The following is a 14,186-nucleotide window of genomic DNA, read 5'->3' as shown; positions in this document are numbered from 1 at the left end:
GTAGCAACTAAAGGACGGTTTAGTGTAAGTCTGGAAACGATACAGCACAATGATCACACGCAAGCCGTTTCCTCTGGGAGCAAGATGTAATATTTATGGGCCTTTCTGCGCTCCGTCTGCACCAGTGGCGTCTTCGAGGCTGCGGCTTCACGAGTGTTGCGCTGTGATTTTTGGACCAGCAGATACGAGGCGCACAAAAAAGGTTCCAACGTGTAGATTCAGCTCCAGCTGGCCGGCCTGCACAATAGAGCCTGTTTATGGTCTGGATTGCTTTGCGTTATGGAACAGTTGATTTCTATACTGTAGTGCACACACACACACACACACACACACCGACACAGCCCACGTCCTCTCCTGGAAGTTCAGACCTTACACAACCGCGTAGGACACCGCTCTCCCTTGCTGGCAGTCTGAAGTGTGTATTTTTCTGCCTTATTTTACGTGCAAGACCTAAAAGACGTTCAGGCTGGCGAGGATCGCTAGATGGTTAGATCGGCTGCCGGTACAGAGAAGAGAGGAAGCTAAGAAATGTCTGCTTTGTTAGCCTCCCGATTGCGATTGCATGAGCCAATAGTCTCTCTCTGCGCGCGCGTGTGACCATCTGATACACATGTGTGCCTATTGTCAGCCATATATTACTGCGTGTGTGTGTGTATGTGCGCCTTCTTACTTTCTTTGCCTAACCTCTTTCTCACTGCCGTTTATTTTCCTCAGCCCTTGAAAAGTCCCCCGGACCCCTTTCCCCAGATTATGTGGAGATTGCAATATACTGTGCAGGCGTCTTCCTCATTGCCTGCATGGTGGGCATCGTGGTGGTGTGCCGGATGAGGAACACCGCAAAGAAACCGGACTTCGGGGGCCAGCCGGCGGTCCACAAACTGAGCAAGCAGATTCCTCTGCGGCGCCAGGTAACAGAAAGTAGATAAAGAGTTCTAATGGCATCTAACACGCCTAGAGGAGAAAACACACACACACACATTGCAGATATGCTGTAGAAATATAATGTCAGAAAGCTGACTGTAGATCATTTACACTTATAAATACAGGAAGAGGAGTGGTTACTTATTTTTATGTTTATTTAATTATTTATTTAAAATGTTCTGGTTACATTTTGGATCAAAGTACAGACATAGCTCAAATACTATCCGGCATTTTTCAATGATACCCGTGACGCGTCCGAGAAGTACCCCGCCTCTCAGCCATAGCAAGCTGGGATGGGCTCCGGCAGACCCGTGACCCGCAAAGCGCAAGAAAATAAATGGATGGATGGAGGGATTTTTCTACATACAAAGGCAGAGCTGTGAAGACGTGCTTTCCGCAATTTAGGAAAGTATACATCTTTTGCTTTTCTCATTTCCATGAATACATTTTGGAATCGGGCTCTTTCTTGAATTACCCCCCCTGATGAAACAAGAAGAATGAACAAGAATTGCAATTGGCAAGGAGAACCGAAATAAAAAAAATCCTGTTTTTGTACAATGAAAAGCACGCAGCCGGACGACCTCCGGCAGCATTTACTTACTGAGTTAGCACGGCTGTCTGAAGTCGCAGCACATCTGTGTTTGCCATGTGTCTACTGTAAGACAAATGGTGCAGAAAATGAACCGAGATCAAGGTAAGATTATGCTATGAAAAGAGATGTGAGCCCTCAGGGCAAAGAATATGAGGTTCAATAGTTGAGACATTCATCAAAATTTATTGTTGTTGTTTGTTTAATGGTCACAGAAATGTCAAATCTGGCCTCAAGACACACTCTGTGATAATTAAGAATAAATGATATGATAAGGTTATAATATTGTGCATAATGTTCTTATATTATTAATAATACATTGTTATATTATTAATAATAATATTATGTGATATAAATATACCACATTTCCCGTTTACATTGCTGGAGAGTTCAGTAAAAGCACTGCGGTCAGTCACACATCTACTCCTCTAAAGATGCCATAGAGCTCTAGCTGACCTTTGACCTCAGACCGTGGTGATCAGCCAATCCGTCTCCTCCTTTAGGTGTCGGCCGACTCAAGCTCCTCCATGAACTCTAGTACGCCACTGGTACGCATCACAACACGGCGGAGTTCTGCACACGACGATCCGATCCCCGAGTACGACCTTCCCGAGGACCCGCGGTGGGAATTTTCCCGGGATAGGTGAGTCTGTTTCTTTACCGTGCGATGACGCTCTGTCCAGAGTCCAGACCTGTGATGTTTCTTTGTTCAGGTTTTTATTCCAACAACACAAAGTGCATAATTATGTTAATCTTCACTTCCTGCATCGAACAACCCTCAACAAGTTGCTTGCAAATTTAATCTGAGAAGGTGTGTTCACATCAGCACGCTCAGGATTCCAGGACAACGTTCAGCACTGCAGCCGTGACTCTTGCCCTTTAACTTTAATACAGCTATCAGTGTCTAACACTCCAAAATAATGACCCAGTGAGCATCTGCTTGATTAAATCTCAATTGCAAAAACAATCAGATAAATATCCCTCTGGAGAAAGCGTTCCTTTCACGCTGCTCGCCGGCAGACAATGGAGACTAACGGCTGCCTAATGGCAGTGAGAGCAGAGATGAAGTCTCCTGATTCATCTGTTGGTGATGCAGTAGAAAAAACCCGGACTTGGCACGGTGCCCCGTTGCTGTGTCACATTCTCACCCACACATATGCTTCCAATGGCTTAGAAGCTGTGCTAATTGCTGGTTTGTGCTCGCACCTTTAATCGGAGAGATCCTGGAGTTGTATTCCTGCAGAATCAGCGCCGCCGGGGCTTCGGGTAGTCGCGGTTGCAGAGATCGTTGCTGAGGAATGGTTCGAATAGGCCAGAAAAGTTATGACGGTTTAAAAGTGACTGGGTTTTATTTCCCAGTCATGATCAGAAACGCTTTTGCAAACACATGGTGGCGTAGTGGTAAGCACTGTTGCCTCACAGCAAGACGGTATTGGGTTCAAACCCTATCTGTGCCGAGTTCGTATGTTCTCCCCGGGCCAGCTTGGGTTTTCTCCGGGTTCTTCGGTTTCCTCCAAAAAAACATGCAGTTTAGGTGAATTGATCGCTCCAAATTGTCTGTAGTGTGTGAGTGGGTGCACGAGCGGTGGTCTGTCTTTCTGTGGTGGCCACGCTGGCGACTTGTCCGAGGTGCACCCCGACCTCTCGCCCATAACAAGCTGGGGTAGGCTCCAGCAACTCCTGTGACCCCCGCAAAGCGGTAAAGCCGCAGAAAATAGATGGATGGACTGTGAAAAGAATTTTTGATCATCATCTTGACCATCCCTAATTATGAAATAAAGGCTTCAGATGAATTTAATCGGATTTAGCTGATGTGCCCAGTAGACAGGATGGTACGTCTGGGTTGAATAAATCCCTCTGTGTCTTTCTGTTTGGGTCTTTATTGTCCATTTGTCATTCTAGCGCCTGCGGGATCATGTTGGGATCACAGAACATTGAGGAATGCTAACGCTTGTGGTTTCTGTGTGTGTGTGTGTGTGTGCGGGGGGGAAAAACAACATTGATTATGTGTGGCTGGATGGACAGAATGGTCACCATTGAGTGTGGTGAGTGTGTGTGGACAGAGCGGGGATTGTGTTACTGCAACAGGGCGCCGTTCTCAGGTCACAGGCTTTGTGGTCTGCGATGTATTTACATTGCTGGGATTGCTGGCTCATAGGGGCGGGGCTTAGAGCTGTCAATCAAAGGGAAACGCGCTAAAATCCTGTGAGAGTTCACGGATCTGATAGGTGCTGCAACTTGTGCTTGAATCGTTTTTTGCTTTTGTAACATACAATAAAATAGTCCTTCGTGTTGTTGTCAGGCCACCTGTATATCAGCTCGATGCCACGGGCTAATGGGTCAGGGCTAAGCTAAGCCATTGTGTAATGACTTGTAAAGAGTGTATATTGAAACATGCCAAGGCCGGGTAAACAGTTTAGACATTAGTCCCTCTCCTTGGCTTTGTCGGGCAATTACCGTTGCCAGGTCTGCCTTCTTACCTACTGCCCTGGCACCAGCTGCAGCCGCCGCGCCAATAAAGCTCTCACCGACACAATCTGACTTAAACAGAGAGCGATCGAGTCAAGGAGAAGCACTGGGCGAGGTTGAGAGACTGGCTCGGTGCCTGGTTTCACTCCGTCTCGCACACCTACCTTCCTTCTTTACTTGTGCGCAGGGAGTAAATTGATGCGCTCTTTCAGATCAGGTTCATCGATGTAACAGCAACCCGTCTGTTTCCTTGCCTTCACCCCGTCTGTGTTTGCTGCCCATGTGGCTGTAGGTTAACCCTGGGCAAGCCCCTTGGCGAAGGTTGCTTTGGCCAAGTCGTAATGGCAGAGGCCCTGGGCATCGACAAGGACAAGCCCAAGGAGGCCGTAACAGTCGCAGTCAAGATGCTGAAAGGTGAGTGGGCTCCTTGTTGCTGTACAGGAACATGTAATATTAAACGTCTGACTTGTGCTTCAAATCAGGCCACTGGGATACGATGCACAGAGCTTCATTATGCCTCGTGGGGAAACCTGAGCGCATTTTATAAGCGATTTATTCAGGGTTCAACAAAGGTACGAGGTGGAGCCTGGGGCAGTCATTATTATTCCTTATTGGTGGCTGCTGAGTGAGGGCTGGGCGATGGGGTGGAGGGAGCTCCGTGGGTAGGTAAGGGTTGTGGGCAGTCACATACCTGACCCCAGAGCAGCAGCTGGCTGTTGCTCAGTCCGCACCTGCACAAAGAGGCAAGTCACATGAGTAGTGCCTCTGTGGTTAATGAACACATGGGAAGGGGGGGGGGCACGAGGTTGATTTGAGGATTGGGCGGAGGTTAGATTAGCTGCGGCAGCAGGCGAGTGAACCAACCTAGACAATGGAAATCTGCTCTTAAGAATGACTTCAGGTAAGGAATGCGGGAAATGTTATCCTGGCTGTCTGGACAGTTCTGCTGGCTCAATCAGCCCCATGAAGAAGGAGTCTGTGCAGCAGATAATGAACCCAGAATGGCCGTCTTTAATTATTCTCCCCTGGCAATGAAAGGATGGCTCTGTTTTTGTGTGTGTGTGTGTGTGTGTGTGTAAGAATCTCAACCTGCACGGGCCTGTCAGTAGCACTTCATTAGAAGCACCTGCAAAATAACGTGTTGTCTCATGATGCTGCAGAGTCCTGAGGGTTAAAGGGAAGGCTGCGTTTGTTTTTTGTTTTTGCTTCTGACATCTAAACTGCATCTTGTGTTCTTAGATGACGCCACTGAGAAAGACCTGTCTGACCTGGTGTCAGAGATGGAAATGATGAAGATGATCGGCAAACACAAGAACATCATTAATCTGTTGGGGGCTTGCACGCAAGATGGTGAGTAGGACAGGGCACAATGCATTTCTTTTAGGGTTGATTGTTTGAGTGTTGTGTTTGAAGCCCTCTCTTTCAATATAATTACAATAAAAAATGTAAATGTTGAGAGGATAAAGCCATTTCCTTGTTTGATAAATGATACGAGTTAAGATGCCCCCCCCCCCCCCCCACTCCCTTGTGATTAGGGTTCTCGTTAGCACCTGAAGCACCATTTTTCAGTCCATGTGGAAAATGAGTCTGAACTTTCTCTGAGTCTTTGGGAATTATAACTGCTGGAAACCATGGTGGAAAATCTAGCCATTTGGGAGGCAATTTCCATTTCTGTTTTTTGTCAGCGCCCCCCCCCCCCCCCCCAAAAAAAACAAACAAACAAACATGACTTTTAAAGTCAGAAGGAGAGGTAGCTCTATTTGGCATGCCTCTTAAATGTTAACAATAATTGAAGACGATGTTCAGGAGGTGATGCTTCTGTTTTCTCCGATGCAGGTCCCCTCTATGTGATAGTTGAGTACGCCTCCAAGGGCAACCTCAGGGAGTACCTCCGAGCCCGCCGGCCTCCCGGCATGGAGTATTCCTACGATATTGCCCGAGTCTCAGACGAACAGCTCACGTTCAAAGATCTGGTGTCCTGCACTTATCAGGTGGCAAGGGGCATGGAGTACCTCGCGTCCCAGAAGGTAAGCATGAAGGATTTACAATGGAAGCTCACTGTGGGACTACATGCCTCCTAAAAACACTTCTCTGAGCCCCCCCCCCCCTGCTCAACCCCTGCATTGTCTCATCCCATTCCACAACAAAAGCCCGTCTGTGTCGAAGAGTTGTGAGGTTTTCACAATGTGGGTACGCCCGCGTTAGCCAAAGGCCGCCTCACGCTCACTCTCACTGTTGGAATGTGACAGAGCGTACTGTCTCTCATGCACACAGACACATGCTTGCACATGCGCAGCAACGAACAGAAGCCGCTCTGAGCAAATTTTGCAGCAGAGTATGTCAGGAATCCCAACTTATCCACACATGCTCATGGCGAGAGCCGTGGTGGCGTCATGCTATGCAGTGAGGCGCTACCTCAGGGCGGGAGATTACATGCACTGCAAACGTTTGAATACTGCTCCAAATGGAGAATGCACCTGTTCCAGGGCTGGTTTATTTATGCTTCTATTCACTCCTTCCTCTCTGCCTCTCATCCCAGTGCATTCACAGAGACCTGGCAGCCAGAAACGTCCTGGTCACCGAGAGCAACATCATGAAGATCGCTGACTTTGGCCTGGCCAGAGACGTCCACAACATCGACTACTATAAAAAGACCACCAACGTGAGTCCAACACTTTGAGGGGCGTGCAAAGGTTTGACGGCAGCAGCAGCGCGAGATTGGTCCACCCACTTCTCCATTTTCTTTTTCTAATTCCCTCCCTTCCCTCGTCTTTCCATCGCGCTCTCTTTTCTTCGGCTGGTGTCTTGGCAGGAGCCGCAGGTTCCCAGGCAGTCTATGAATGTAGCGCTTCGGGAGACCCTCCATCTCTATTTCCATTGGCTCCATAGACACTTCAACAATTAGCCAGGAAGAGAGAGAGACCAAGTGAGAGGGCGAGGGAAGCGGCTTCAAACTTAATTGACGTCTCCGTATAGCGGCCCAGCGGTGTCTTTCTTTCCCACCACAGCGCACCGCTAAGCACGTCCCCATTTGGCATGCGTGGATGGCTTTTCATCGCACGCACAGTCACGCTGAGAACTGTCGTGCAAACAACAATATGCGATGATGCTGATGACAATGGCGATTCGGACAATAACCGCAGTGACAATGGGGATCAGGACATTAACACAATCTAGACAGAGCCGCCATTGTAGTTCCACGTTTGTGTGACAGTAACAACAACCTGCAGAGACCTTATTCTTGTTAAATAACCATCACATTAGCCTGTGAAATCGAAATGTCCATGTTGCATACGCAGTCTGCCCCCCCCACCCCCACCCCCCATGCCTTTTTAGGTGTATATTCTTTGTTTCATGCGTTTATCTAAAACCTTTCGGTAGTAGTGAGCTTTGTAGCTGTTCGTATTTTGAGCTCGTATAGTTCTTCCTCTGTTGATAATGTTCTTGCCATTCCTCTGCTGCAAAGGTCAAGGTGACCTGTAACCAAGGTCTCCTTGTCAGCTGTGCCTGGCTTCCTAGCCACACATGAGACAAACACTATACTTTATCCTCGACTGCATTCATTAGCACTATTCCTGCGACAATGTAAATGTGCCTCCTCCCCAGCAATCAATGCAGGGCTTTAATACCCTGGCTGCATACATATATTCACCTTTCCAGAAGTAATGAGGTCCTCCTGCAATCAATGAGTTCAAGCTTAGATCTCTGGCCAGGAATTAAGCAAGTGCGTCTGAAAAAAAAAAGCTAGCGTTTCTGCCAGGCCTCTTAAATCTGCTTTTGTAAAAAACACACACGTTCCAGGCGGCGCTTAAGACACACAACAGCTGATCAAGTGGATTGATTGATTCATTACAAATGAGAAATGCAAAATTCCAACCCGTGGAATGGTTATGTGTATTATTTGTGTATTGTTTGCAGCACAACGATATGGCTACTATGTTAAAACGTGTTCATTTGACGTAATTATGACCTCTTCTTTTTCTTTTTTTGAAGAGTTATTATTATTATTATTATTATTATTATTATAGTTGCTTAACCGCGTTAAGAGAAAGTGTCAGCTTGATATTTAACTTGTGTCAGACCTGCCGTCCGTTAATCGTGGATAAGAAAAGCCTTCACCAAACATGCCGTGGTGGTCGGGTTAGAAGGTTGGCTGGGTTGAAGTGTCCTCTGGTGACAAGTTAGACCATTGGCAGGGTTTTTCTTGAAAAAGCAACCAAGCAAGCAAGAGATCCAGAGTTAGGTCCTCTCTCGATGCAAAAATACAAGTGTGAGCTGCAATGTATGTCGGTTTTGTTTGACCTCTAACTTGTCTGTCCTCAGGGTCGTCTCCCAGTGAAATGGATGGCTCCAGAGGCGCTGTTTGACCGCGTCTACACGCACCAGAGCGATGTGTAAGTCCCACAGCAAACAATGCATGATTGAAAAATCCATTTTCACATGCCAGTGGTGCATATAAACCTCCCCTGAGACTGTAAAACACAGCATCGCTGCTCTTTTAAAGATTTTGCATGAAGCCCGGTATCAGATTCCGAGGGTTGTTTTGCAGGAGCAGGGAGTTTTGGTGCGGTGCTGGTGAGCGTGAGGTGGCTGCCTATAGGGTCTCCAGCTCTGGCCGCCTATCAGGGCTCCAGCGCTGGCCGCCTATAGGGTCTCCACTCTGGCCGCCTATCAGGGCTCCAGCGCTGGCCGCCTGTAGGGTCTCCACTCTAGCCGCCTATTGAGGCTCCTGCGCTGGCCGCCTATAGGGTCTCCACTCTAGCCGCCTATTGAGGCTCCTGCGCTGGCCGCCTATAGGGTCTCCACTCTAGCTGCCTATTGAGGCTCCTGCGCTGGCCGCCTATAGGGGATCCAGCTCTGGCCGCCTATAGGGTCTCCACTCTAGCCGCCTATAGGGGCTCCAGCTCTGGCCGGTCTGTAGCAAAAGTGAAGATTTCACGCTAGACTTGTAGCCAATGCCATGTTACTAATCTGACCGGCTTCAAAGGGCCCTGGAAGTAGCCTGCTGCCCATCAGTGCCCCCACCCGCCTCCTCACTCCTCCAGCTTGGCTGGAAAGTCTCCCCTTCTTTTGGGCCTCCAGCAGGGGCCCCTCATCCTCCTTCAAGCCCCTTAATGCAACTGTAGCACTTTGTACACATGTGGCACGTTATTTTAGAGGCATTCTGTGATCAGTATCCAGTCAGTCTGCCGCTCATGTGTCCGTTCATCTGGCTTGCGGATTGCTGACCCGTCTCTGTCTCTTCCTTCAGTTCCAAAGTTGCTCATTCTAAAAACAGAACAAAGGAAGGCCGTCCGTCTTTTTTTGGTGTTTGAGCACGATGCATCCTGACAGCCTTGTTTGAAGTTTCAGGTCCAGACACTGGCGGCAGAAATTCAATGTGGCAATTAGAGAAATGCCTCGCATGCTAACCCCTGGAAGAGAGTTTGCGTGTCTATGAGTCATCCACCAGTAGCAAACAGTTTAGTCCCGCTAAGCTCTTTGAAAAATTCATTTTTGTCCTGTCCGTGTGTGCATATGTGTGCGCGTGCGTGTGCATGTACAATGCCCTTCATGTTCCAGAGCGCATTAGTCAATAACCTGAGGGTGTAGAGGGGGCCGGCTGATGCGGCATGGCCTGAACGAGCTGCTGTAGTCCTTTCTATCAGCTCACTGCTAAATATATTTCATCAATCGCTTTTAGTAATTGGCTTTTGCCAAGTAATATATGAAGGGAAAAAGACGCTGAGGAGATGTCGGGGTAGCAGAGTGTGGGCGGGGGGGGGTGTCTCACACTCAAACATCACCAGACACCCAGGCGATCCATACATGACATCAGATTATATGAATACATGAATTCCAATGAACCATGCCTCTCGTTGTTTTTACCAACGGGCCCAGGGGACCGGTTCGGACCGGACCAGTATCACAGCCAGGCTTGGTGGAGGCCTGCCCCCCTCCACCCTAAAAAAAAAACAGTGCTTCTTTTAGCCCCAGCTCCTTTTCTCCAGCTCAAAGCCTCGACTCTGTCGGGAACTGCAGGAACTGTTATTGCGTCGGGGGATGAATGTAACTTTTTGTTGTTGTTTTTTGGTTTGCTGAAATACATGGGTCCACTCTGGTCAGGTCATTGACCGGTCAGGAGCGCGACCCTGCGCCGGTTGGCTTGCTTGTTTATTCGCTGAGGTAGGGTTGGCTGCAGGTGGATGGGAGCCTGCAGAGAACAACAGTGAGCGATGTTTACAGAGTAAATCAGGAAGGAGAGACGAGTGTGTCAACAAGAGGAGAGATACAATGCAGTGATAGTGAAGAGGGGAAAAAAAAGAAGAGGTGGTTGTGTAAACAGATAGAGGCGCTGATTAAACTGGAACCTGCCCCACCGTGCCTTGTTAACACGTACCTGGCATGTGGCCGGATGAACGAGTCTACGCACATCAGTTCCTATAATGCAGCTTTTGTCTGGATCAGTCGTGCCGTCGGTGCGAAGACGATTCGCGGTGCCGGTCCGCAGTCCTCTCATGTGTGACAGTGACGAAGATCAGCAGCGTGGCATCAAGCGACACTGACGGGCTCGAGGATGAGGAAGCAGTTAATAGTTCATAGCCGCTAGCCATCTCCGGTCCTCTCACTGCTTTGTCTGCTGTGGGTGGTCTGCTGTTTGTTTTGGTGTGGTGTGATTGGACAATGCCCGCCTCTGTTACCAGCCAAGCAGGGCACAAAAGCCAGCTCTGAGATGAGGGTCAGAATGGCGCTGGAAGCGGCTTCACACACCACAAGCCACCGGACGGCAGAGAGAGGGCATTGATTCCATGGCGACACTGTCGAAGTTGTTTCCAAACTTTTGCCGAGCTTCGCTTCGTCTTTACGCCTGAGAGAAGTGACGCCCATTGGGTCCGACGCGATTTTAAACTCTTTTAACTCTCGTTTCATATAAATGCTGTGGTGTCATTGCCATCCTTGACTGTATTTGTGACGTGCGTGCCCGTTTTCCGTCTCCCCAGCTGGTCATTCGGGGTGCTGATGTGGGAGATCTTCACCCTCGGGGGCTCCCCTTACCCTGGCATTCCTGTTGAGGAGCTCTTCAAGCTGCTCAAAGAGGGACATCGCATGGACAAGCCTGGCAACTGTACCAATGAGCTGTAAGTCTTTCTTTGCCCCAGTTTCCCCGCTCTGATGCCTTCCCAGTCTCCATCGGATCTTTGATCCAGTCCGTGCATCAGTGTCCTCATTCACGAGGAGTCTTCTGCAGCCAGTGGACAATGGCTCAGCTCTGCTACGGTGCCACGCTGAGAGGGTTGACGGGGGAACAGAGTAGAAACAGATACAATGGAAGTGCATGACACACACACACACACACACACACACACACACACACACACACACACAATGAATAAATACAAATCAGTCTTTAAAAACATTGAAAACAGAGTGAGGCTTGTCTGGGATCAGAAGCAGACTGCGCTCTGTTATCGCTCGAGATACATTTCAAAATGAAACACCTGTTGTTTTGATTCCTTAATTTCAGCTGGCAAATGTTCAATCTCGACGAGGTAGACGAGGCGTGGCACAAGCTCGGCAAGCCTCAACGAAGCTGACAGCAACCCGTGATTTACGCTGCTCGTTTCCTCGTCATCCTGTTTTCACTGTGAATGAACGCATTGTGATTTTTTCCCCTCTGTCAGATACATGATGATGAAAGACTGTTGGCACGCCATCTCATCCCAGAGACCCACCTTCAAGCAGCTAGTCGAGGATCTGGATCGCATCCTCACCCTCAACACCAACGAGGTGAGACACCCTTTCGTCCTTCAAACATCTTCACTGTTATTCCTTGAAGTCTCTGGATTCAGGGTGGTCGGGATTCGTGCTATGCTTGCCCTACATATTCCTGGCAAAGGAGACGCCAGCATTTCAGAGCGATATAAAAGAAGAACTCTCGCCAGTGCATTCAGGGTTCAGCAAAAAATAAAAAATAAAATGCCGCTGAAAGCTCTGGGAGCATTAGCAGCCATGTTGCTGACTAAATAGTGAAAAAGATTTGATCCCGGAGCAGCAGAGCCTCGATGGCCCGGAGTTGCCCAATCATCACATGCAGGCCTCGCCCCCTATAACAGGCTGCGTTTCTTTCCATTCCCCTTCCTGTCTTATGTGATATCCGTGTGCCGACCCGAAGAGAGAGGCCCTGGATGGAATGCTGTCAAAGCTTGTCAGCTCTGGAGCTGGAACGTCATGAATTTATGCCAAAAAAAAAAAAAAGAAATCCAAGTTTGAGGCTGAACGTTTGAAATGTAATAAAAGGCCTTCTTCTTGCCTTTCCTCCCCTCCCACTTTCCCTTTGCCCCAAACCGCTGGCAGATGTGGAGGTCTTTAGTAACGTGAGCCTTCTCGTGTTGAGAAGGGAAAATGGAAGCCAGCACTCATTTTCTGCAAAACCCCAAGAATTCATCCCCCCCCTTGCAACCAGCACTAAGAACTGCTATGAAAAACGAGTAGGAGGGAAAATGGTCCTTGGCCGACATGGAACGGCCATAACAACTTTAGAACACAGCACCGAATGAAAAAGCAACAACAGAAATCTAGTTTAAATTGGGGATTTTTGAGGCCCTGCGTCTTTCTACAGCGTTCATTACCCAGTTCAAAATTATTCTGATTATTATTTTGTCTATGCCATAGATCCTTCCAGGGTGAATTGGTTTGGGTTGAATAAATATAATGGGGATGATAGTCTTTCACCTGCCCTGGAAATTCCCTGCTCTTATTGTCGGTTTCAGCTCTACTTACTGTATCTCTATATCTTCTGTTTGCTCTCACGCATTCATACTCTTCTGACAGGAGTTTGCGTCTGAGTGTAAGCGATCCCATCATCCCTCATTGCCCTTTGTTCCGACAGGAGTATCTGGACCTGTGCGCCCCGGCAGAGCAGTATTCTCCCAGCTTTCCCGACACGCGCAGCTCCTGCTCGTCTGGTGATGACTCCGTGTTTTCTCACGACCCCTTACCAGATGAGCCTTGCCTCCCCAAGTACCAGCACGTCAATGGGAATGTCAAAACATGAGCCCATGAGCTCTTCCAAATCTCGGCCTGCCCCACTTTTACCCTTCAACAGCCCAGGAAACTCGTATCACGGACACCCTCTTCTACAACCTCCTGACCTGCAGGCCCGATCACCCCTTTGGGTACTGGCGGACAAAACAGCCAAGATCGGACCGGGCTCCAGGCAGCGTAGCTGTCAATCACTCATACTGCCACGCCCACATGAGGTCTTAAACGAGACGAATGGGGGCCTCCAGAAAAGCAGATTTTTTTTCACCCGGGGGGCCCTCCCCACTCCTGTCCCGGCATATAAACACACAGACGTGTTATTTCTGGTTCTCGTTTTTGTACCCAAAGCGTTTCTTGAAATCAGACTTGCCCATTCCAGTTACTGGCATTCCAAGGCTGTTTTTCCACTTGGAGGAATGTATGAACTGATGTGTGAACATTTATTGCGAAGAGGAAGACAAATAGGAAAATGAGTGAGAGACAGGGCAACTAACAAAAGAGAGAGGATTAGAAGGAGAGCACACATACCGTAGAAGCTGCTCTCTTGTTTATTTTGTAATAATGATGCATTTCTTTTTTTCAGTTCTCTTGATAAATCTTCCCAATTATTCTGGAGAAAAAACAATTACACAGTATAATGTATAGTGCTGGGTATATTTGTAAATATATTCAAATATGTATAAATATATATTATATATTTACGATGACGTATTTTTTTGTATGGACTATGAAATTAACCCCCACCCGACTTGGAGTTTGAGGCAGGTACACTAACAGATTACGTGTCCTATATTTCTCTTTGCGCACCAACAAACAAGGATACACACTAATGTACATTCTCACTCAGTAAGACAGTTGAGTATTGGCTTTCAGGGACTGAGGTAGCATGTTAATTTATTGACTTATGTATTTTTTATTTTTTATTTTAGATGAATCATGAAAGTCTGGAGAAAAGAATTAAAACAGTGTGTCCATAATTTTGACATTAATGATGCAGATAATTCTTAAATAATCCATTAAATTTACAGTAATTTAAAATTTTCTTTCAGCAGTGACAGAAAATAGTTTTTTTTTCGAGGGTTTTGAAAGATCCAGGTTTTGTAAGTTTTATATACGAATGTGAATATTAAGTTAAATTTTAAATACTGTACATTTTTATAGTCAGCTAATCCCTTTGTTATGTAGA

At 47.7% G+C, this 14,186-nt stretch overlaps 1 protein-coding gene across 1 annotated transcript in view; it reads left to right on the top strand.

Moving 5' to 3' along the window:
• fgfr2 (fibroblast growth factor receptor 2) overlaps positions 1-13,013 on the top strand; it is a 29,798-nt gene extending 16,785 nt beyond the window's left edge. Inside the window, exons 8-18 of the mRNA XM_068741064.1 lie at positions 180-191; positions 715-908; positions 2,014-2,153; positions 4,272-4,393; positions 5,219-5,329; positions 5,816-6,006; positions 6,519-6,641; positions 8,303-8,373; positions 10,960-11,097; positions 11,641-11,746; positions 12,849-13,013. Coding sequence (XP_068597165.1) covers positions 180-191; positions 715-908; positions 2,014-2,153; positions 4,272-4,393; positions 5,219-5,329; positions 5,816-6,006; positions 6,519-6,641; positions 8,303-8,373; positions 10,960-11,097; positions 11,641-11,746; positions 12,849-13,013 — 1,373 coding nt within the window. The remainder of the gene's footprint in view (positions 1-179; positions 192-714; positions 909-2,013; positions 2,154-4,271; positions 4,394-5,218; positions 5,330-5,815; positions 6,007-6,518; positions 6,642-8,302; positions 8,374-10,959; positions 11,098-11,640; positions 11,747-12,848) is intronic.
• The last annotated feature ends 1,173 nt before the right edge of the window (positions 13,014-14,186 follow it).

The sequence above is a fragment of the Brachionichthys hirsutus genome, chromosome 7 (assembly GCF_040956055.1).
Source record: "Brachionichthys hirsutus isolate HB-005 chromosome 7, CSIRO-AGI_Bhir_v1, whole genome shotgun sequence".
In the NCBI taxonomy this organism is placed as follows: domain Eukaryota; kingdom Metazoa; phylum Chordata; class Actinopteri; order Lophiiformes; family Brachionichthyidae; genus Brachionichthys; species Brachionichthys hirsutus.
Note: the sequence above shows the minus strand (reverse complement) of the source record. Positions and strands in the feature narration are given on the sequence as shown.